The 24,588-nt window shown below is 42.1% G+C and overlaps 1 protein-coding gene across 1 annotated transcript; it reads right to left on the minus strand.

The window, feature by feature from the left end:
• Positions 1–11: 11 nt before the first annotated feature.
• Positions 12–22,764, minus strand: UHMK1 (U2AF homology motif kinase 1). The gene is made up of 8 exons (XM_030301861.1): positions 22,334–22,764; positions 20,629–20,921; positions 19,671–19,862; positions 17,553–17,647; positions 13,825–13,901; positions 13,576–13,674; positions 10,942–11,030; positions 12–6,980 (listed from the first exon to the last, which is right to left on the minus strand). The coding sequence occupies exons 1-8, from the start codon at positions 22,599–22,601 to the stop codon at positions 6,834–6,836; spliced, it is 1,260 nt and encodes a 419-aa protein (XP_030157721.1). The 5' UTR covers positions 22,602–22,764; the 3' UTR covers positions 12–6,833.
• Positions 22,765–24,588: the final 1,824 nt, after the last annotated feature.

Genomic DNA, 24,588 nt, shown 5'->3' on the forward strand with positions numbered 1-24,588 from the left:
AACACAACTCCTTTATTTTTAAGCTTTATTTTATCACCCTTATCAAACACACATCAGAAAGCATATCAACAGTGCATCTTACGGTAAGTCAGTTTACAACAAAACTGAACAAGGCAATTGTGTTTACAGAAAAAGTTTTCGGCAAAAAACTGTACGCAACACGGTCCATTGAAACGCAGTGTCCATACTTTTTAGGTATATAGGAAAGTGAAAAATAAAAGTTCTTTGCTACTCAGCAAGAAAAAACAAGTTTAAAAGACTTGAGTAGGAATCAGGAATTTAGGGATTTCAGAAAAGGACTTCTTGGTACTGATACACATCTACATTTATAGTCCCGTTTAGTTATTAAAAAAAAAAAAACAAAAAAAAAACCCAAAAACAAAACCCAACCAACAAAAACTCACAAATAATAAGACATCACCAAGGACAGGGAACCACAGTGCCAAGAAATGCCAAGACCGATATGCTACTGAAAACCTGGTAGAAATGTTAACAGACTGTTCACTGTGTACTGTAATATCCTTGTAGATCCGAGGTGGAGGTAAACCAACAGGAGAGAATACTCCTTTGAACTGGCTTTGGTTTGAGTGATCTTTCACATTCTGTCCCACCAAACCTTCTTATCCAAAACACGGCAAGTGCAGATTTCTGAGGGAAAAGAGTAGCAGATGATAACCTTCACAACCAACCACTCCAGTGCCGATAGAGGAAGCCATCAACTGTTAAAATCTATTGATCGTGATTGGATTTCGAAGAGTGACCAATGGGTAACAAAGACGGAGCCCTTTTTGGGAAAAAATATCCCTTCTGCCCCACATTTGACACTGGTAAGAGGATATAAAGGAATGTTAAACCATTTAAGATTTTCTCAATAAAGACTTAAGAGTGAAAGAGTCAATCCTGCTGGAAAAGACAGAACAGCTTCACTCTGCAGAGTAAGTATTCTACAGAGATGCAGCTTAACTTTTTTTTTTAATTATAATAAATAATCATGACTTACTTCCTTCCATAAGGTGCTAGAACGTTGCGGCTGGTGCATACTAATACCCCCTGTACCCAATGTGCAAAGGGAAATGTAGAGATGCTTAATCCCCGGTTCCTTTCCGATCCTTGATCTGCACGACTGTTGATGTATATCAAAAACACAAAAACTGGAGTTTAAATATTTGTTTTTAAAAATTAAGCCAAACTGAATATGGATATTTAATCTGGGTTTATAAACTCTAAAAATAATTTTCTGGGGAGACAACGATGAGGAATGTGTAGGAAAGGCAATGTTCTATTCTATGCTACAAGCACCACACCTGGATTTTTCAAAATAAATGATCGCTTTTAGATCATAAGCTATATGGGAGATTACTAATACCAGTAAGGAAGCCATTTTCCTCCCCTCACCTCTTTTATTCCTTTTCTTTCTCTTCCTGACTCTTAAATTTGGCAGATTTCTGACAACCCACGCTAACAAAATCACACAGCGATACAGAATTCCAATAACCGAAGAGATTCTGCGTCCATTCGCATGATTTACAACACCTCACCACGTCTGCTTTTAACACAGTCCTGACTTTGTGAGTACCAGTAAGAGGGGAGCCTGGAAGGGAAGGCAGCTGCAAACTGGGAGACAGTGACTAGATATAATTCTCTTGCCGACAGTCGAGAGAGTCTAACAAAATAAGCTCTCTTCTGCACAACAAGGATTAATGGTCGGGTAAGGCAAGTAAGATAGAATGCTTCTCTTTGCCTCTAAATGAAAGTACTGGGAACCTAGGTCATAAAACACACACCAGTTTCCTTTAGGGTACTGTGGAAGTTACTCTGTTGAATAGGAAATAACACCCGGGCAGTCATCTGATCAGTTTCCCACGAATCCCAGCATTTACGGGGATATAAACGTAACCGCATGATTACGACAACTCTCTGAAAAGCACAAACACAGCGAATTTAAAACATTAATCCTCATAAGCAATATAAGGGACAACGAAAGTGCTGAGCTGTATATAGGAAGATGAATAAAAACTTTCCATCAGGAAAACAAAAGTTGCATAAACTCTCTATCTTATATCCTGAAGATCACCTTAATTACCACCTATAAAATATACAATTTCCTAAATGCTCTCTGGTTTATAGATATTTCTTTTATAGCCCATTTCTCCTATAAAACTGCAGCAAAAATAGTTACAACTGTTTATCTCCTTCTTAAATATCCACAGTGCCTGTTGATTACATGCCACTGTGTCAATCTACTGATCATCCTACAATTAAAAACAACAGTGGAAAACACTGAGGTGGGAGAGGTGGCTAAGGGAACAAAACACAACGTCCCGCAGGATCAGGCGGAGAAGCAGCTAACCTTAGACAAAACAAATTCTTCAAATTTCTGGATACTCTGAAAATGGAAATATGCATGTTCCCCTGTAACTAAGAAAATGTAACTTATCCAAATATACCACAAGAGGTTCAGAAGAGTTCCACGTTATAGAGACTCAACATCTTCCCACTCACGGTGAAAGCTTACTAGTAACACTCACTTGGAAAGACTACCATCTCAAGTAAAGGTGCCTTACTGAGCACCTGAAGAAGAAATGGAAATTCCTTTGAGCTAATCATGACCAAAAGCTGGTCGGCGTGTGACCATACCTGCCAGGAAATTAATTCTATCAGAGAGCGAGAGCAGTAGGATTTGAAGAAGGAACCTAGCGTTAAAAATGGAACGAGGTCCCAGGAAGAATTACATTCTGCCAGCTAACTCTGGCTTTCCATCATATGCAATATTGGGGGGAAAAATCAAATACGAATAGTTTCACACATACATAAAAAGGTAAACCAAGGACATTCTGGACTTTTATACTATGTGACTCCATCCAAAAGTTCTTCCAAGGAAAAGGCAGAGGTGCAAGAAATTAGCATCATCTGGGAGCTTTCACCCAAATGAGTTTTAATATTTTCCAGGAAACACAAGGCACTTGCTTAATTCTTTGTCTACACACCCACCAGACTAAAATTTAGTCGTGATACGATTCCATCCGTACCCTAATCTGAATAAAGCCACCTAGCATGGACCCTTGCATAAAACTCTAGGGGAAGCACACAGTGAGAGTGTCTCTCCCACGCCCTCACCCAGTAACTATGTTATTGTAATTACCATCAGTTCCTCTGGCGCTGATTTTCATAATAAATTACACCAACTGAAATGTCATGCTGCGGAGGAAAACGGACGGTAGAAATGATGTAAGATACGCCTAATAAAGTCAGAACACAAGACCTGAGAAGAAAATGACGACAAAATGGGAGTTCCCTGCATCTGATGAACACACCCAAAGGAGCCAGGAGGCAGCACCAGAGTGCCAGGACTGTTTCGGTTATTCCAGAAGGGTAACTGATGCCCTGAGCAGGGGGTAAGCCCAGCGTGACAAAACCGAAACAAACCTTATGGCCACAGTCTCTCTTCGACTTCCTCCACCTGGCAGCACGGTTTCTGGCAGCCAGCACTCCCTATCACAAATCTGCTCAGAGGTTAAAGTATCAGTAGAAGGAACATGAATCTAGAAGGCAAGTTAAGAATTCAAGGATATTTTTTTCCTTTAAAGGTTAATTTAACATATCTCTGCACGCTTTAGCAGCTGGAGTACCAAAAGGAAGGCAATACTTGTCTCAGTGAAAACAAGGGAAAGGAGGAGAAAACCTGTATTTTACGGTTTTTGTTCTAAAAGCAGCCAGTTTGGGCTCAAGGCGGAACAGAGAGGGAATGTCTCTACAGAGTTGCTACACGGATGGCCACAAAAAAGGGGAGACATCCGGTGGCAATAAGGGCAATCTCTTACTGCAAGAGGGCAACTTTAAAATGCAGCCAATTATCTTTTAACGAGGTGTGTCTGACTCCACCTGCTCTCCTAGAAAGAGAGCATTCAAGTTTTCAAAGTGGCTAGCTGGCCACCTCCCCCAAATGTTTCCAAAGGACCAAAGATTTCCTCCAGAATAATCAGTTTATATGTCTTTTCTGGGCCAAGAGTGTATCGTGACGATACCACAGAATGAGGAACCAGCAAGGCAAGAGGGAAGGAAGCAGAGACACTAACTTAGGGAAAGAAAAACTACCTGAGATAAAATTTGTCCGAAAGAGTAAGGTTTAAGTGACAAAAAGCCGCACCTCTTTACCCTACCTCTCAAAAAGAAAATTCCTAGGTTTTTAATAACTTCGAGGAATCAAAATGTGTGTATATATTTCACCCTAAAAGAATCATAAAAATCGCATCTTTTGATAATATTTGGTTCAGGTTTGAGAAAGACAGGAAGATTAAACTTCTTACAGTATCGGGGGAGGGAGGGAGAATCTGCAAACGTCATCTTTGGTAGTAATGGGCTAAAAGCTATAAAATCACAATTTACATCACAGGAGGCATCTTTTTTCAATTTGGTGGCTTTAATATAAAATATTTAATTCAATGCACGGTACTCAGGCTCATCAATTAGTCCCTTGGCCCCCTGAAAATCTAGTTAGGATCTTCTGTAATAAAATTCTACAGTGTCAAACACTACATATAGGTATGAATATATCGGCAATAAGAAGACGAAGAATGCCGTGACATTCAGCATCACGACGCTAGCAGCACGTGGCATCACTAAGCTTAGAAGCCTCCCTGCAGTTTATTTGTGAGGGTTTCTTCTCTGTGGGGGTGGAGGCGGATGAGAAAGGTACAGGTGCCGACCTGGGATGCCTGCTCTTAAAAGAACTCACTTGTATTCCATGTTCATCGGTATGCACAGAAGGACCTGGCGTTTTTAATCACCATGGAAGCTGCTACCCACATAAACATTTATGTTTTAGGAAAGTTTACGTTTCCAGAGTACTGGTTATACTCTCTTGAACTTGTATTTGAAAACAAACCAGCTAATCAATTTCTGAGACGGCCAGAATGAAAAACAACACATCTTCCTTCTAAGGGCACTTACGATTTAATCTTCCCTTGGGGACGATGCCACAAGGCCTTCAGGCAATTCATAAATCCGCCTCTTTATACCAAATTCGGCTTCATAATAAACATTAAGGGAGAGTCCTGAATAATTATGGTAACTGTAAATAACTCAAATGTCAAATAGCAAGTGTTTGAATAGGGTAAAAGAATCCATCCTCTAAAATGTAAATTCTTAGCTGGGCTCTCGTTAACACACACAGACTGTACGAAGCGGCTTCCAGCAGGGAAAGATATGAAAGGCTTTTTCCTTAGGAAAAAACATTTTTAATTTCATTTAGATAAGGAAACAAGAAAAAAATTCATAGCCTGTATCCTTTTTTTTTTTTTTTTTTTTTTGTATAATCAGTGCTTTAAAAAGGTTTCCCAAGTTTTAAACCTTTAAAGTCAACCTACCATAACGTGGGAGGAATCCATGATTACCACTCCTAAAACCATGTAATCAACCCATGTCCACGAATGCGTGCGCACAAGCATCCTGTGCTCAGGGACACAATGGATTGCTGTAAATCCTTTCATGAATTCTTGATGAGTTTTTCTTCCTTTCTCCCTCCATCTTATTAGAGCTACACCTTTCCTAACTTCCCTGCAGTCAGAAGCCAGACGGTCTGGGATGCCACCCCTCTGGCTTTTCTTCGACCATGAAGGCAGGCAAAGAATGGGGAAAAGGAAAAGTAGTAAAGGGAGGGCGATGGCAGAGAAAGAGAGGAAGGAAAACAAGAATCCCGGATTATCCACTTTCTCTTTGCCTAGTTTTTTTCTTTCCCTTTCCCTTCACTGAACATCTAATTCTTTCTTTTTGACCCACTTCAATTTCCATCATAGTAAACAGAACTCGATCTTGAGAAATCTTACAATGATCACAGGAGATTCAGTACAGAAAAGATGAGCTAATACAGGTTCTAAAGGAGCCTGGAGGATGGGGCAAGATACGCGTAGCAAAACTTTTGCTTCGTTCCAACCAATTTAAGAGTTTCAGTTTAACCCAGTCTAGACTCATTTGTTCTGAGCCTCTCAGGAATGAACTATTTTCTCATTTACATTCCATGAGACCAACTCTCAAAAAACATATATCCTAAGTCTTACAGACATGAAACAGCTAGGAAAGAGACAGGTACAGACTGTATGAGCTCACAAGACTCACGCTAGAAAGCACGCCGACTCAAATCTCCTCTAGTCTTTCATTCCCGCACACTCACTCAAACATACAAACTAGACATAAAAATTGTGCAAGATCAAGCATCAGCTTTCTATTTTAAAAGCCTTAATTAAAAAAAAAAAAAAAAAAAAGTAGATAGGCTCACTGCAGTTTCTTTAAAGGAATATTCAGGACTACAGTACTCCTTTAAAAAAATTCGTAACTCAGTGTTAAGAACACAGTAGGTAATTGCTGCTGGACAATCACTTAACAATTACTGGGAACATCCAGTGCCAGCTATGGGTATCAGTGATAAGGAAGAACCACCTGACAACATAAAGGAATAATCTGGAAGTGATGTCACCGACTCTAACAAACTTGTTAATGTTCACTATGACATGATATTATTCATCCTTGCTTCATGATCATGTGAAATAATTAGTATCTTTTCAGGTTACACACTGAAGAGCAGCACTTGGCCTACTGCACAAAACAAAAGGTTGCCCATATGGATGCTCTAAAACCCCTCAATGTATAGCTGAGAGGTCTTGTCCTACTCAGTGCCAAATGTTTGCAAGGCAGTCATTGCTTGAGCACGTTAGTAGGATTAAATAAATGTACAAAGTATTCCCTTAAAGTGGTAAGGGGGTACTTCTGCATTCAGATGTAGAATACAATAACCCAGGAAATGGAGGAGAAACAGGAAAGAGTCCTCAGGTTACTGATTAAAGCAAAGTTTGGTACAGATATCCCCTCTTGTAGGCACTCAGCGGGTAGAATGTGGCCACAACGAACTTCCCATCAAACATCCTTCCAGTCAGTAATTTCTGAGCAGCTTTGGAATCACCGGCATTGGCATACTCCACAAAGACCTGTAAGAGGACACAGAAAAGTGGCTTCATTCCCATCAAGACTGCTTTACAACAGGGCTTCTTCAACTCTAGGGAACACGCACGGATCATTTAGGGCACACATAGGGATCACACCTTGTTACAACGCAGATGTGGTTTCTGGAGCTCTAAGGTGGGCCTGAGTCTCTACAACAGACTCCCAGGGGCGCCTGGGTGGCTCAGTGGGTTAAGCATCCAACTCTTGATTTCAGCTCAGTTCAGGTTTTTGTGAGTTCAAGCCCCACACTGGGCTCTGTACTGACAGTGCAGCTCCTGCTTGGGATCCTCTCTCTCTCTCCCCCTCTCTCTGCCCCTCCCCCATGCACTCTCTCTCAAAATAAATAAATAAAGGGGCGCCTGGGTGGCTCCGTTGGTTAAGCATCTGACAGGTCATGATCTCATGCCCCGTGAATTTGAGCCCCACATCGGGCTCTATGCTGAGAGCGCAGAGGCTGGAGCCTGCTTTGGTTTCTGTCTCCATTGCTCTCTGCCGTTCCCCTACTTGATCACTGTCACTCTCTCTCTCTCTCTCTCTCTCAAAACACTTAAAAAAAATCTTAAAAATAAATACATAAAATAAACTTTAAACAAAGAGACTCCCAGGTGATGCCAATGCTGCTGGTCCACAGACCACATTTTTGAGCACGGTTTAGAATATTTCCCTGACTCAGTTCCATTCGGAAAAATCCACAGAAGACAAGTTGGGTGAAAAGTGTACATCCGTTTGCCACGTTCAGAGGCCAAAGAGAGGGCCGAACAGCCCAGAGACCAGGTGTGCTCCCGCGGCGTCTCAAAGACAACCTACGCGTTCAGAAGCGGCGGGAGGAAAACCTGGTCACGATACCTACAAGACTCGTAGGAACCGTGACTACAATAAGGAAGAGTTTAAAACTAGGTAATTTCCTTTTCCAGAGCCTCAGATTTCCTGAGACAGGTAGAGGATACAGCCTAATAACTTACGTTCTTTTTGATGATCCAAAGTAAAAGTTACTGGGAGACGAAATAATTTGAAATGACATGTCCTCAATTACCCATGAATTTGCGAACCAGAAAAAGAACAGCCTCATCCTCCTCAGTTACTCGCTCATTTGTGAAGTCAACAGTCTTCAAACTGGGGTGCCAGCATCCTAGACACTCAGACTCTCAAAGGGAAACCAAAAATAGGCCATCTGGAGGAAATCAATTTCCAGAGTCTCAGCATTCTCTTATACCTGCTCCTAAAATTGGACCCACCAAGAAGTTCAAGGCAGATTCTCCTTTTCCATTTCCCCTTTCCACTTGACAAAGTTGCTTCGGAAGGGTATAGAAACCTCCAGGGCATGAAAAGAGACAATTCCAAATATAGTACTTTTGAACTGAATCTTCCTCCATGGGTAAACAAACTATGCCCAGCCTGTGACTGCTCACTCCCCCCCCCCCAATTTTTTATGTTTATTTTACTTGTGAGAGACAGACAGACAGACAGACAGACACCCAAGCAGGCTCCATGCTGTCGGCACAGAGCCCACTGTGGGGCTCGAACTCACGAAGCCATGAGATCATAACCTGAGCCGAAACCAAGAGTCAGACACTTAATGAGCCACCCAGGCACCCGAGCACCAGTTAGCTCTAGTGACATAGGCCTTTTCATTGAACACAAAAGAAAGTTAAAAGATGACGTCCAATGACAATGCAGCTCTTTCTGATTTTTTTTAACCTGATTCTCAGTAACTTCCAAGTCCACACGCCAGCGTTCAGTGAGCAGACGTGCACTTCCAGAAGGAGAGCCGTGCTCTCTGTGATGCTCCTGGCTTCACAGATAACCGACCTCCAGTTTTATACATTGCAACATTTCAAACTAAAGAGGAAAAACATTTTTATAATTTACTATGAAATTAAATAATTATATCAATTTAATCTTGACTACTCTTTCTAATTACAAGACGCATTCCATAGTTTAGATTTTAGTGACTTTTATAACATTCTTTAAAAAAACAAACAGTATTGTTAGTTTGAATCGATTATTTGAATGAAGACTGATTTTGCCAACCAGGTAACAGACGTATCAATAACCTACAGAAGTTCCACCCGAGATTCCACGAGTCTATCGGCTGTTTTCATTCTCCTCTAAATGTCAGTGAGAGCTTGTTAACACAGCATATTTCCTCTCGCTGACGAAGATCTGTTTTTCCGTATCATCTGAAGGCTGGATACTTCTTACCCAAAAACATTCCTCCTGTTTCTCTATTCTGTGCCTTCCATCTCATACTGACTGCTGAGGTTCATGTCAGGTCAGATCATGTTAGCCCTTAATTCAAAACCTCCAAAGACCTTCCCCGCTGGTTTAGAGTAAAGGTGTCTGGAGTCCCACAAGGCTCACTGCCCCTGATCTGCCCCTCCATTAAGGCAGACGTGCTGTAATGCCCCCTCTTTCTCTCTCTGCTGGAGCTACACCAACCTCCTCAAACCTGCCAGGCAAGTTCAGGGCCTTGAAACTTGCTGTTCCCTCTATCTGGAACTCTTTTCCTCATCCCTTTGTCTTTGAACTCAAATGTAACTTCAGCTTGCCCCTCCCTACCACCCAACAGAAAACTGCACCCCCCGACACACACACACACACACACACACACACACACACACACACACAGCACTCCTTTAACCTCTTCTCCTTAGACCTTTTCTCCACAGCACTTATTGCTACATATCCTTGTGTCTGGTTGTGTCACTATTGTATCCCCCGGCCTAGAACATAATAATACGTGCTCAATAAATACTCCTTGACTAAACAAACAGCAATGATGCATTTAGTATGCTCCTGACCCTGAAAGAGATAAATGTTGTTACTACTACCTTGGCAATGATTTTTCACTAAGATCAGAGCGAAATGTCTTTCATTTCTTTTTTCAGTTGCCAAGAATTTTCATAGAATATTGAACCAAAACATAAAAATAATAATCCAGGAGCGCCTGGGTGGCTCAGTCGGTTAAGCATCCGACTTAGGCTCAGGTCATGATCTCACGGTTCATGAGTTCGAGCCCCACGTCGGGCTCTGTGCTGACAGCTCAGAGCCTGGAGCCTCCTTCGGATTCTGTGTCTCCCTCTCTCTCTCTGCCCCTCCCGTGCTCGCACTCGGTCTCTCTCTCTCAAAGATAAGTAAAAACATTAAAAAAGAAATTAAAAAAAAAATCCACAACCAGAGGTGACTTCACCCAGCAGAGGACATGCGGCAGTGCTGAGACACTTCTGACTGCCACAGCTGCAAAGGGGGGTGGGAGGAAGGCATCTGTCGGGTAGAGGGTTGGGACGCTGCTAAATACCTATAGTGCACGTGACGAGGCTGAGAAACCCTGAATGAAATAATCCTCTGTTCCAGAAAAGCAGAAATACTACAGGCAGAAGAAAGATCTTCAAAAGGCTTCTCTAATAATCTTAGTCAAAAATTTCTGAATCGTAGTTTTAGCCTGTACATTTCATAGATGAAAAAACTAAGGATCATCTTCACAAAGCTGGTCACACGGAGACTGGAACTCAGGTTTCAAGATTCTCGGGCGGTGAACTTTCCTTCTTTAAATTGGCACCAATAATTCCATTATAATGAGACCCTAACCTAAATGGTTTCCTCACCCTACCTAATCGGAACGAAGTAGGCCAGGGTATTTCTGTAGCTGACCGTGACCTAAATTAGCCTATGGTACAGCTCGTGTCACTGGTGCTCACGACGGCTCAAAAGTAGATTTTATACTTTTGAAGAGAAAAGTTGTAACTGATTAAAAAAAAAATGCACGCCTAGTGCAGAACCTTTGGAAAAAAGCAAAAAGTATAAGAAAATAAGAACATCCGTAATGCAAAACTCATAATTTCTAGTAAACGTTTCTGGGTACATCTTTCGACAGAACTAAACAACATTTGTTCAGAATTTTAGTAATCTCTGAGTAATTCTGAAATTATGAAAATGTCCACTTACTTGTCCCCTGCCAGGATTTTCCTTTGGAACAAGGAGAGAGACCACTGGTCCATATTTTTGACACTCCTCTTTTACATCTTCTACAACATCTGATTATGAAAACACATTACAGTAACCACATTGCTGAATTACTAAGCACTCATTATTTAAAAACTTTAAATCATCAAAGAATTCAGGAATCCATATCTAAGTAATGAGATCATTTTCTACACCTTCTAAAATTAAGCTTAAGGATAATATAAACTCAAAGCATTTAATACATCCCACTTTTCCAATTGCTTTTTTCTTCCCCTTCCTGAAGACAACAAAAATTATCAGTTTCTTCTGTATCCTTCCCTAAATATTATTAAGCTTATACAAGCAAATATGATCATATATGCTTTTTTTCTAAGTAAAAAATTCCAATCTTGCCTTTTTTTTTTTTTTTTGAAGTTCATTTTGAGAGAGAGAGTGAACAAACAGGGAAGGAGCAGACAGAGAGGCAGACAGAAAGAGAGACAGAGAGACAGAGAATCCCAAGCAGGCTCCACACCGGCAGCATGGAGCCCGATGTGGGGCTCAAACTCACAAACCGTGAGATCATGACCTGAGTCGAAATCAGAAGCTTACTGACTGAGCCGCCCAGGTGCCCTCACTGTGTGGTTTTAATGAGCATTTCAGTAGATGAGAATGAAATATAGGAGACCGACTCACATACCCTCTACTATAGTATCCAACTATATCCTTTACCCACTATTTACTGGGCCGACTTGTAAGAGCTCTGTGTTAAGAGCTATTAAGTTAAATAATTTTTCCCTTTACTCTCTTGATTTGGAATCTCGATCTTAATCCTGATTTGGAATTTATTTTGGTCTAAAGGGGAAGGTTTAAATCCAACGTCCTGTCCCACCCCCACCCAGATTCCAAGACAGTTGTCCCAATACATAGGATTTCTAGCTAAGCAAATTTATCTAACACTAGTGAGCGTTCCTGATGACGACCTTACTAATCAGAGCTAACAAAGGTATTTAATGCTACTATGTTGTCTGTGACACTTTAGTTCATGAGATTCTTAAACACTAAGATTTAGGGGCGCCTGGGTGGCGCAGTCGGTTAAGCGTCCGACTTCAGCCAGGTCACGATCTCATGGTCCGTGAGTTCGAGCCCCGCGTCAGGCTCTGGGCTGATGGCTCGTAGCCTGGAGCCTGTTTCCGATTCTGTGTCTCCCTCTCTCTCGGCCCCTCCCCCGTTCATGCTCTGTCTCTCTCTGTCCCAAAAATAAATAAACGTTGAAAAAAAAAAAAAAAATTCAAACACTAAGATTTAATAGCAACGTGTAAACACTCGATGTATTTACGTGCAGGAATAAAGCGTTATACAACAAAATACAAAGAAAAGAGGAGGCGTAATATGCCCAAGATATATTCAAGAAAGCCCAAGCCTGAGTTTTACAAACAAAATTAGGAGACGGAAGTAGGTGCTGAAGACAGTAAGTAGATCGGCACGAAGGACGTAAGTGGTATTACCAAGAGATTATTTAGAGCCCCTGGTGCATCATGACCTGATTAAAACAATGTTGAAGGCAAGACTATTCTTTCCGATTAACAGGCATCCTGAAAAGCTGAGGCTGCAGATTCTCACAACTATTACAGATTCAAACAAATTACGCTTGTGTCATTCGTCAAATAATGACATATAGCCCAGGGACATAAAATAATTTACCCTTAAAGGTGCAGTGTGATCAAGTTAGCTTTATCTGTAACGGTTTTAATTTTCCACAAAGAAAACGTTTACTATGAAACAACTGGTATTTTTAAATTGGGTCCTGCTTGAGCCCATTCACCACTGTGCTTCCAGAACACTCTTTCTAAAACAGAAGTCTGACTATATCACTCCCCTATTTTAACTTTTTCATGGCTCTTTATTGTATTCAACCAAGCACAAGTATTTATTGAGTACTTATTTCATAAGCCAGGGACTGTTCTATCCCTGAGGTATAGGTTCTCTTGTGTCATATTCCAGTGTTACTGTCTCTGGGATAAAATCCAAATTCTTTAACACAGCAAATGAGTTTGTTATAGATCTGTATTCCCGGCTATTTCTTCGGCCTTGATTGACCGCTCCCCAATAAACATCCTAAGATACAACCACACCAAACAGTTTGTTATTCTCAGAACATGCCACGTTTTCTCTCATCTCTCACCTTTCTGCCATTTCCTCATCAATCCCTCAACTCTTAGCCAAGCAAGTCCAGTTACTAACAAGGCTCAGCCAGCACCTCCATAGAGATACCCAGGTCACTCAACCTGGGTTAAGTACCTCTCCTCTCTGCCTCTGTACATTAGCCTACTTTCCGATTTATCAAAACTGTAAGCATTTGTTGACATAAATGTCTCCTGCAGGGGTGCCTGGAGGGCTCAGTCGGCTGGGCATCTGACCCTTTATTTTGGCTCTGGTTATATCTCATGGTTCGTGGGTTCAAGCCCTGCATCAGGCTCTGTGAGCGCAGAGCCTGCTGGGGATTCTCTCTCTCTGCTCCTCCCCCGTTCATGCGCGCTCTCTCTCTCTCTCTCTCAAAATAAACAAATAAATATGCTTTATAAGGAGTTAAAAAAGATACGAAAAAAATTAAAATGTCATTTAGGAAGCAGTTACCTTCATACTCCTCTTCATTCTCGAGATAATCATCATCTAGCACATTCAGTAGCCTTAGCACTGGAGTTGGAAGCATCACCAGATCTTCAATATGAGGGGCTGTTGAGGTTCATACAACATGGTTAAGTGTAAACTCCCCCAAATGAATGGATGAACACTAGGCAAAGGAGCATGGGAACAGAACGTAAGGGAGTTCTGATGTCTGACCGTCAAATGACCAAGGAAGAAACAAAGCCGCAGGCAGCTTACCGAAAGGAATGCTAAAGAAGGGGCTGCACAGTGCCATCTCAGCAGGGATTCTTCTGCCTGGGTCGTCGTGAAGCATGCTAAACACACAGACAGGGATCTTTGTGACTATCGTCAAGTCTTAAGAGAACGGAACCACTGAAGACAATTAAAGGTCTAATGTTCACCGCAACATTAACTATGACAGCATGGCTTCCTGGAGCATTCATCTACAAAATACACGAATGCTGTTTGCAAGTAAGTGGCTCAATAACTCATGATACATACCTAGGACACAATATTATGTTTCGATTATTTATTATTTTTTGAGAGACAGCGCACACCCCCAAGTGAGGGAGGAGCAGAGAGGGAGACAGAGAATCCCCAAGCAGACTCTGCCCATTAGCGCAGACCCTGACACGGGGCTCGAGCACACGAACCGTGAGATCATGACCTGAGCCAAAATCAAGAATCAGACGCTTAACCAACTGAGCCACCCAGTCACCCCCAGATACAACTATTTTTCAAATGGGGGAAGAATGGGAAAAGCATATGCAAAAATAACCATTTTTAGTAATCTTCCTAGAGTATTATTATCCTGAGACTGTTTTAATATAAGGTGGAATAAAACAAATGAGCAATTATAAAATATTCTAACATTCCCCTTGTCCTTAAGAACCAGAATTCCTGACATAGAAAGAGAAAGAGATGTGAAATAAAAGTTATATAAAAACTCTGTGGTCTTGAATTTGAATGGGGAATATTCATATGAACTCTGTCCACTTAAAAGGCCTAGAAACAATGACCATCCCAGTAGCAACGAGTATTCCCACATAATTTCTTTTCATGTTTATTTACTTATTTTGAGAGAGAGGGAGAGGGAGAGGGAGAGAGAGAGGGGGACAGAAGATCCAAAGCCGGTTGTGCATCGTTTCTCGGCCTTTTGGCTAAGATCAAGCGCAAAGCGGGCTCTACACTGACAGCAGAGAGCCAGATGCGGGACTCGAACTCACGAACTGCGAGATCATGACCTAAGCAGAAGTCGGACGCTTAACCAACTGAATCTCCCAGGCACCCCTAGCAATGAGTATTCCCAAAACGCAGATTGTGGTTTTAAAATACTACTTCCTACTAAAAGAAATCAGGCTTCTCGGAGAAATGGCTATTTCCAGGTCTGGGGCAGGAAATGTATAAGATGAATTGGGAACATCTTGTTACACCAGATAGCAAGGAAGCTATAAAAGATAATAAGGTCAGGGGCACCTCAGTGGCTCAGTTGGTTAAGTTTCCAACTTTGGCTTAGGTCATGATCTCACGGCTTATGAGTTCGAGCCCCACATCGGGCTCTGTGCTGACAGCTCAGAGCCTTCAGCCTGCATCAGATTCTGTCTCCGTCTCTCTCTGCCCTTCCCCTGCTCACGCACTCTCTATCTCCCAAATATAAACATTTCTAAAAAACTGAAAAAAAAAAAAAAGATAATAATGTCTGCAAAATCCAACTTACACATGCTGACATTCATCAAAGATGGGCAATTTTAGCTTCAATTAGGATAAGAACTGCAATGGGTTGCAGTTACCAAATAATGATACTTTGAACTTTCAAAAGGGAATGATCCCCTTTGGAGGATGACAGAGAATCAACGCATTATGAAAACCAGTAAATAGAGAATCAAGCATTTACTTTGTCTTTGGTTAACCAAATGAAGCACAAAGGACAGAATAAGAACATCACCATTCTACAAACCCTAAGAAAGTAATGGATCTGAGCACTGAATGGTAACAGTTTCTAATAGCTACGTTATGCGCCTCCTTAATGAAAAAACACAATACCGTCACACACCAAAATCAACCCTCTAGATACAACTACCAATTTACAAGAAATAAACAGATATTCATTAAACTATACCAGGGTAACACTGTCAGCAAAATGCAGACTGTGGACAGCTATAGCAAGCCAACAACCCAATAAATAAGGGAACAACAAGTAAATAAGGAGAAAGTGGGGTAGGAAATGGAAAAGGACCTTTCAGATTAAAAGAAACTTAAAAAGGATTTTTTTAGAAGAGCAGCACTAAACCATAGTGTTTAAAGATGCATACTATAATGAAAACAAGGAAGTAGTTGCCATAATAGTCAGGGTAGTGGCTGCTTTTAAGGAGGAAGAAGGGTTTAAGATTAGAATGGGGACAGAGGATTTCTCGGGTAGCTAGCAAAGTTCTATTTCTTGACCTCAATGATAGATACAACAGTATTCCTAAGGATTCATTAAGTTACACATTTGTTTTCAATATCTGTGTTTTATTCTACAATAAAAAAGGTTCAAATAATTTGCATGCGTACATAGCAAAATATGTGGAAAAATACCGAAAAGAAATATACCAAGTGCTAACACTAGAAAGTAGGTTTATAATTTTTATTTTGCTGATCACAATTCTCTGTAGCTTCCAAATTTAGTATTTGCTTGTTGTACAATCAAGGGGAAAAAAATCCCAAAGTTAATACCAGAACTTACATGATCTGATCTGACTTCCAAGTTACAACCTATTACACAGTCTCACAATGCCATCTTTTCTATGAAAAATGCAACTTGTAAATCTAATACCAATCAGATAGTAACAGCTATTTAAAACCAATTTGTAAAACACACACACACACATACACACACACACACACACACACACACACACAAATAAGTGCAAGTAAAATTGTAAGTCCTTATCTGGGTAAATTCTGTGGACTGTAATGTTAATTTCCTGGTTTTGATATTGCCCTACAGTTATGTAAGATGTTACCACTGGGGGAAACTGGGTGAAGAGTACACAGACCTCTTTGTAACATTTTTGCAACTTCCTTTGAATCTGTAATTATTTCAAAATAAGAAGCTGAAAAAAAAAAAAAAAAAAAAAAAAAAAACAACCAAAAACCCAAAACCTACTTGGAAGGTGGTAGGGTTAATATTCCAAAGAAAGAATACTGACTTGATCAAAAGATCTACTCTTTTGCAACACAGTAATTATCTTGTTCATTTCTGGCCCATAATGAGAGAAACGTGAAAAACCAACTACCTGATAATACACATGATGTCTTATTTTAAAATATCTAATGTTTTGGACCTACTCAGGAAACAAAACCATTATTTCTGTCCCCACAGTTTTCCACGGTAATTATTTAAAGTATAATGCATAGCTACCTTATTTTAAACGCTTTTTGGTTTAAAAGCGTTTTGGTCCAAAAGCAAACTCAGTCTTTACTTAATAAACACTCTCTTTAAAAACCTACTTTCAAGGGGCGCCCAGGTGGCTCAGTCAGTTGAGCGTCCGACTTCAGCTCAGGTCATGATCTCACAGTCCGTGAGTTCGAGCCCCGCGTCGGGCTCTGTGCTGACAGGTCGGAGCCTGGAGCCTGTTTCAGATTCTGTGTCCCCCTCTCTCTCTCTGACCCTCCCCCGTTCATGCTCTGTCTCTCTCTGTCTCAAAAATAAATAAACGTTAAAAAAAATTTTTTTTTAAAACCTACTTTCAAAAAGACCCTAGAAGAAACAAAAAACAAACAAAAACCTACTTTCCATCAAGTATACAGGACTGGCAGAGCTACAAGAGGACCGACGTCCGGCTGCCGAAAAGAGCCTCTACGCGATCACCAGAAAAAGTGTAAATCCTGTCAGTAAAAGCGAACAAGCAAACAAGCAAAAAAAACCCACATTCATGCAGTACATGTACACATTTAAGAACTTTAAAGTGCACATAACGTACCTTTTGATAAGGTCTCTTAGGTGATAGGCTGGAATTGCGGCATTCACTACGGCTTTACTGGCAAATATGTGATCGATAATAGCAGAACTGTTTGCCTAAAAAAAGAGAGAGAAGTCTTCCTTTAGTTATTCCGCTCAGTCTGTATTTACTGAGTACCAGGCACACAGCACTGTACTATTTGGTACGTAAAACGCAACAGAAAACACTTCTGAGAGCTTACCACCTGAATGTGCGTAACTCTGAGCTTCTAGAGGAGGAACTTTTTTTCTCTATTCTCAGCACCAGCATAGTACCTGGCACTCTCTATGAATATTTACTAGATGAACAAACACGAACAAATGCCAAAGCAACCACATAAGAACACAGTTTAATACAAAGCGAGACAATGAATGTGTGACAGTTGGGCTGGAGTGTCTTAGTGAGGAGTCTTTAACTGGTTTTCAGATACAAATAAACTATGAAAAGAAAGCAACGTAGTATTTAAAATCTGGATCTGCCATATTCATAGTTTAAATCCAGGGGAACGTTATGAGTTCTCAGAAGGTGGAAGTGTAGACACGAGTAAAAAGGCCTGATAACATCCTTATCACTAAAATTTTCTGATTACTTACTACAGGCAACATGCTATGCTAAGAAGTGGTATCATTTATTTTTTAACCTCAACACTTCTGTGAGAAAAATACTATTATTATCCTCGATTTACAGAAAGTACACGGTGGTTCAGTTACCCTAAATAACTTAGAAAGCAGCGGAGGCAAGATACGAATAGTTTGACTTCAGAGCCCAGACTCATACTCGTTTGGCAATTTTGCCTCCACAGAAGGTGATTAAAATACAAAATACTGTTTTTATTTAGGAAGGGTGAACACGGGATTTTTTTAACGCACATCATGCCTCCAACTTGCATACAAAATGCCTGAATGTGACCTAGTTCTGATCAGCTCTGGACCAAGCAGATACAGCCTAACAGTCTCAAAGACAGTCAAAACTAACACAAGGAACTGATCTGTATCTGGGATAGCACCGAACAAAGACTGCTGAGCCTCTTGATTGTCTGAAAGTACCAACGTGCCACAATGACTCTGGTTTTACTTGCATGGCAGCATTTTTTGCCAAAAGTAAGCATTAGGTACACCCGCGAGACCATGAAAGCATTCCTTCCAGGGATACTTCCGGAAATAGAAGACTAGGGGTTGAGAAGAAATAAACCCTATGTGGTACAAGAGCCATTCACAAACTATATATTACAAGATACTCAAAAAACACTTGTTGCATAATATCAGAACCAATGATTCCTAAACATGGTATTATTATCAAACCTCTAGCCTAAAGGGGAATGATACCCTCCCAACACTGCAGCCCCACAGTACGTTTGAAAACACAGTTAATTCCTAAGTTACGAACATACATAAAGTTCATTCTTATGTCAAGGATTTGGAATTTAGAACTCATGTTCCCACAACAACAATGCTCTAAGCAGCACTCACTTTACCGGCATCGTTCATATATGGAACATAAGTAAATCTAAAACACTGTGGAACTGAGCACGTTCAGAACACTAAACTGTGCCTAGGAAGAAGAAGGGGCCCAGGTCTGAACATCCAGGTGCACGATCTGCCCCAAGTGGCTTATATGTCTGTGCCTCCAGTCTGTCATTTGTAAAAGAACGACCAATATGCTCTCTGATGATCCACACAGAACTGCGAGGAAATTCAGCAAGGCTGTGCATTAAAATACTATGAGGCATTAACTATAAACCTTTACGTAAACATCATTTCACTTACGTACTGTTGCATTAGTAATAGTTTAGGATGTAATATAACTAAATTACTAAACAGAAATCCCTTCTGCCTTTTTGGAAAAATGCACGTATTCATTTTATCGAGCACTTTCCTGGTAGTCTAGGCACCGGGCCCCAGGCTAAGATCAGCAGGCGTGCAATATTCACGAGCACATCTGTATCTATGAGAATAAACAGTAGCACTTAAGGCACCGAAAACGCAGGGAGAGGAGGACGTGAGAGACGAAGTAAAGAGAGGCCCCGGTGAGACTCATTATAAAGTGCGTGCTCTTAAGTTGGAATCAAGGATTCCGGACGAAAGCACTGGTGCAGTTTACCTTCCATTCCTGAGATCTGACTGTATGTTTCAGTTTCATTCCTGAGAACATTTCCAGTAAAATGATTCCCAGGCTCCAGAGATCCACGGCTGAGGTGCACTCCGTGTCACTCTGCAGGCCGGCCTGGGCCAAGCAATTCTGCAGCTCTGCTTCTGGAGCCCGGTACCCGTCTGTCTGAATATACTTCACATCCTGAAGAAGAAGAAGAGTGAGCGTCGCGACCGATAAAAGACTGTTCACTCTCCCGCCATCTCGACCACGTATTCACTTCTCTAAACGTGTAATAAACCACTGCCAAACCGAATGCCAACAAATTTTTAGTCCTTGCCGACCCTAGTTGTTTGGTTCATTAACCGAGCAGTTCTCACAGGCAAACTGCACGCTTTCCACACAGCCGCTCATTTCTTTAGATAATCTCTTGCCTGTTGGGCACTGCTGATAAATAAGGACACTCTGCAAAGAGCTGACAAACTGTGGAGAACGCAGGGTCTGCCAGAACTGTCACATGCGTTCTGCCACGAGCCCCAACACTGGGGACGCCGGTAATAGTAATGACCCGTTCGTTACCCCACCTAACCCAAATACACGTCCTTTTTTTCACATGGTGGCAACGAAATTCTTTTTATTTGCGTGACCCCAAGCCACTTCGGTATTTTAGAAATATCTCTAAGAGTCAGGGCGCCTGGTTGGCTCAGTTGGTTAAGCTTCTGACTCTCGGTTTCAGCTCAGGTCACGATCTCACGGTGGCGTGGATTCGAGCCCTGTGTGGGGCTCTGCACTGACAGTGCAGAGCCTGCTTGCGATTCTCTCTCTCTCCCCCTCTCTCTCTTTACCCCTTCCTCCCTCCCTCCCCGCACTCTCTCAAAATAAATAAACTTAAATAAAATTTAAAAAAAAAAGAAAAAAGAAATACTCTAAGTGTCTACCAAAGCACTCCTATTATTAAAGTATTTCTTACCTGATTGCCTTCTTTGAAGCTAAGTCCAAAGTCAATGAGTTTAAAACATTCATTCTCTGCACTCCACAATATGTTCCGTGGTTTGAGGTCTGCATGGACATAACCCTCATGGTGAAGAAAAGCAAGGGCCTCCAGAACATCCCTGGCACAATGCTGTATCATCCACATAGAACAACCCTGATGACTGGAATATAAAAGCAATTCCGAAACACTGACATCCAGGAGTTCAAGCAACAGACAGCGTGATGGCACATTCGGAGAGAAATGGATTGTAAAAACTCCATACAAAGTCACTAAAAAAAAGAAACAAATTATAATGCTTTTAAAACCAGACTCAGAATAAGTTGCAACACAGATAACTGCAGAACAAATTTGGGATACCCTAGATAAGGAGAACTCTGATGAGCAATCGAGCTTCCACTGTAATTTCTTTTTCCCCAAAATAAGATTTTTTTTTGGCAACTGGATTATTTTAAAATGAGAAAATCTTCAACAGCTCATTAGTGTTCAAAGATATTAAAGACGGCACACTAATTCAAACTGTATCACTAAGCATTCAGTGATGGGTGAATATGCACTCAGGGTACCAAGCAAAAATGATTAAAAGTAAAATCCAAATATTATGGACTCTTAAGACAGATGTGACACCATGTGAAAACAAAATTGCAGATTGGTTCTTGATCCAAAACAGCACTCTGGGGGGTACAGGTCAAGGGGAAAGCATTTGACCGCAATATAGTACTCAGTAATCTAAATATTAAAAACAGGATAAACAAATAACATTTAAAAGAGATTTAAAAGACTTTCAAGATGACAACTTAACCTAATCTTGCAAAGACGCAACAAGTCCTTAAGCTTGCAAAAACTGCAAAAAAATTTCCCTCTCAAATGCCAGGGTTATATACATCATCTAGCAAGCTTTAAAAAGGGGGGGGGGGCAACACTAGTGGTGAAGAAATTCTTCTCCAAAATGGTAATATGGAGAAGGTCACTCTTCAAATTACGTATCGATTATGCTTGCCGGGAAGTAAGACATTTATTTATTAGCCAAAGCTCTAACTAACTATATACACTCTGTTAACGTAAGGACAGCCAAGGCTGTTTTCACAGATCGATCATCAGTAATCATTACCTATCTTACCTATCTTATATTCTGAATACCTAAATCATGCAACATAGACTTACCAGGGTCGAAGTATAACGTGTTCCTAATTCTCTACTTCCATAAGGGATCCTATGTTAATACTGAGTCATTTCTCCCAAATCCATGCTAAATATGTACCAGGTAACATCTGTATGAGTTAACAGCATTTATCACAAGCCCTAGAAGTATTTCTCATCTTGCACTGGTATGCGAAGATTCAAAAATTTCCATACAAGACATGAGACATCTAGCAAAGATGGGCCTCCTTTCACTAGGAAAGATAGATCTATGCTGATAAGTGCAGCATTTTCTGATGAGACCCGAAGCAAAGCAGAACTTAACTGAGCATCTATTACGTGACACTGGGCTAGGCAGACCACCAACTCCACCCTCCTGCAGACAGAGTGAAGGGGGATGGGAAAAAGGCCAGGATCGGGGGACGAGAGGGCCAGGCCCACGCCTCCTGCCTTAAGGACAGAAGACGGAACGCCAGGCTGAGAGAGGGGGTGTACCACCGGGCTGGGACCTGGGCAAGAAGGGAAGGGAGGCGGCGGCAATTACCGATGTTCCTGTGACCCTGCAATTGCTCCAGCGCCGCCCTCTCTTTGCGGAAACCATACTCGGCGGCCGAGGCCGCAGCGCCGGTGGTTCCCGGCGGTAAGAACTGCTTGAGGGCGCCGGGGGGCGAGCCGGGAGTGCCGCAGCAGCGCACCCGATACACCGAGGCCGAGGAGCCGCTCCCCAGGCGGCTCTGTACCTGCCACAGCCGCCCGAAGGCTTCCAGAAACCGCGGCGGCTCCGCGCCCCACGCGCAGCCGGACCCCGCCATCGGTGCGGACGGAGGGCGCTGGCACGGGAGCTGAGGCGACGCCCGGGGCAGGCCGGCAGGGCCCGCGGTCACATCCCCGCCTGCCGGACCAGCGGCTCCGCAGGGAGGTGCCTGCAGCCGCCTCGCCGACTGCCGAGACCTCAAGCCGCCATAACACCGGAAGCCGAGAGCGCCGGGCTCCAGAAACCGGAAATGGAGGAAGAGCCAATCGTGCAGGCCCGAGGAGGCGGGCCCAGAAGGGGCGGGTCTAGAGCTGAGCGGAGGAATTAGGTTTTGGAGGAAAGTCTGGAGCCTGAGCTGCTAAACTCTGCGGGGTGCTCCCTGCTTCTCAGGCCGACGCTAAGTGCCTTCACTAACGTTTCCTGAAACTGAGACTGGTCCTTTTTCTTGCGGAGGCGCGCCCCTCACCACTGGGACCCTAAGGAGAATAAAGCCCAGCCTACGTTTCTCCTAGACGGCAGCCCAAGGGAAATAGCCCGGTTACTGCAGGAAGGGGTTTGTCACGGCCCCCACCCCCTTGCCTGTGATCGGAGCAGGCACAGTTCTGGAAGCCCAGCCTCCGTGCCCCTTAGTCCACTTTGCCTGTGACTGCCTCATCAAAATGCATCTGCCCTGGGCGAGGCTGGACCTTGTACAAATGTTTACGTTTTATGTATTCATTCTCCTGCTCATTTAATAAACGTCTACTAAGTAACATTTAGCAAATATCCGGAGTATCAATCCACAAACTGAGGTGTGCAATAAATGTAGCCTTCCCTATTTTTCTGTCGTTCAACTTTCCCTATTTCAAGCTCCATTCAGATGGGGTGGCAGAATGGAGTTTCAGACAATTTACCCCCATCTCCTTTTGCTCAGGTGTTGTCTAAGTTCCCAGGCGGGTGGGGTGGCTTATGTGGTGCAAAGTGGAGAGGCTGAGGACCCATCTGCTCTTTGGTAACCTGGGTCATCACCTTGTCTGCTTGCTGCTGAGATGGGCCTTATTTCTGTCTACACGGCCCTTTTGGGTCTGGAGTAGGGAGAACTCTGCATTCTCCCGCGATTTCTAACAAGCATTTTTCTCTATGTGTAAAGTCCATACTAATCTTGGGCTCTTGAAATACAAAAAAAACCCCAAAAACCAAAAACCAAAAAACAACTCACAGGCTTCTTCTAAGGCAATGAGCACAGCTGTTTATCTGCTCGTATAAAGGGAAGAGAGGGGTACCTCGGTGGCTCAGTCTGTTAAGCACTGGACTCTTGATTTCCACTGGGGTCATCATCTCACTGTGGGTTCAGCCCTACATCAGGCTCTGCACTGGGAGCCCACTTGGGATTCTCTCTCTCTCTCTCTCTCTCTCTTTCTGCCCCCCCTCCCCGCCCCCGCTCACGCGCCCTCTCTGTCTCTCTCAAAATAAATTCTCTTACACTGTGATGTCTTCTCATTGCTCCTTTGCTGACATACAAGGTAAAGGAACTAAATTGTATGGTTGAGCCACATTCAAAAGTGGTACCCCACCAACGGAGCCACCCAGGCACCCCCTATTTACTGCTGTTTTAAATTGCTAAGTTTTGGAGTAATTTTTTAGTAATAAAAGACTATAAACTAGAAAGGACTAAATAGTTAATATCTGCAAAACTTAATCTTATTACAGATTTTTTTTTGTAGACAAGTTGCATACATTTGTGCTCTAATTAGCAAAGAGTACATCACTTGCAATACCCATATCAGTATAAGGCATTATTATTAAAATTTTGTCTTTTTAATTTTATAAGCAAGAAATATTTTGATGCAATTCTGTGGTTCTTATTAGAGTATATCTTTTTCTTTTTCTTTTTTTTTTAAATTTTTTAGTGTTTTTATTTATTTTTTAGACAGAGAGAGACAGAGCATGAGCAGGGGAGGGGCAGAGAGAGAGGGAGACACAGAATCTGAAGCAGTCTCCAGGCTCTGAGCTATCAGCACAGAGCCTGACGCGGGGCTTGAACTCACAGACTGTGAGATCGTGAC

The sequence above is a fragment of the Lynx canadensis genome, chromosome F1 (assembly GCF_007474595.2).
Source record: "Lynx canadensis isolate LIC74 chromosome F1, mLynCan4.pri.v2, whole genome shotgun sequence".
NCBI lineage: Eukaryota > Metazoa > Chordata > Mammalia > Carnivora > Felidae > Lynx > Lynx canadensis.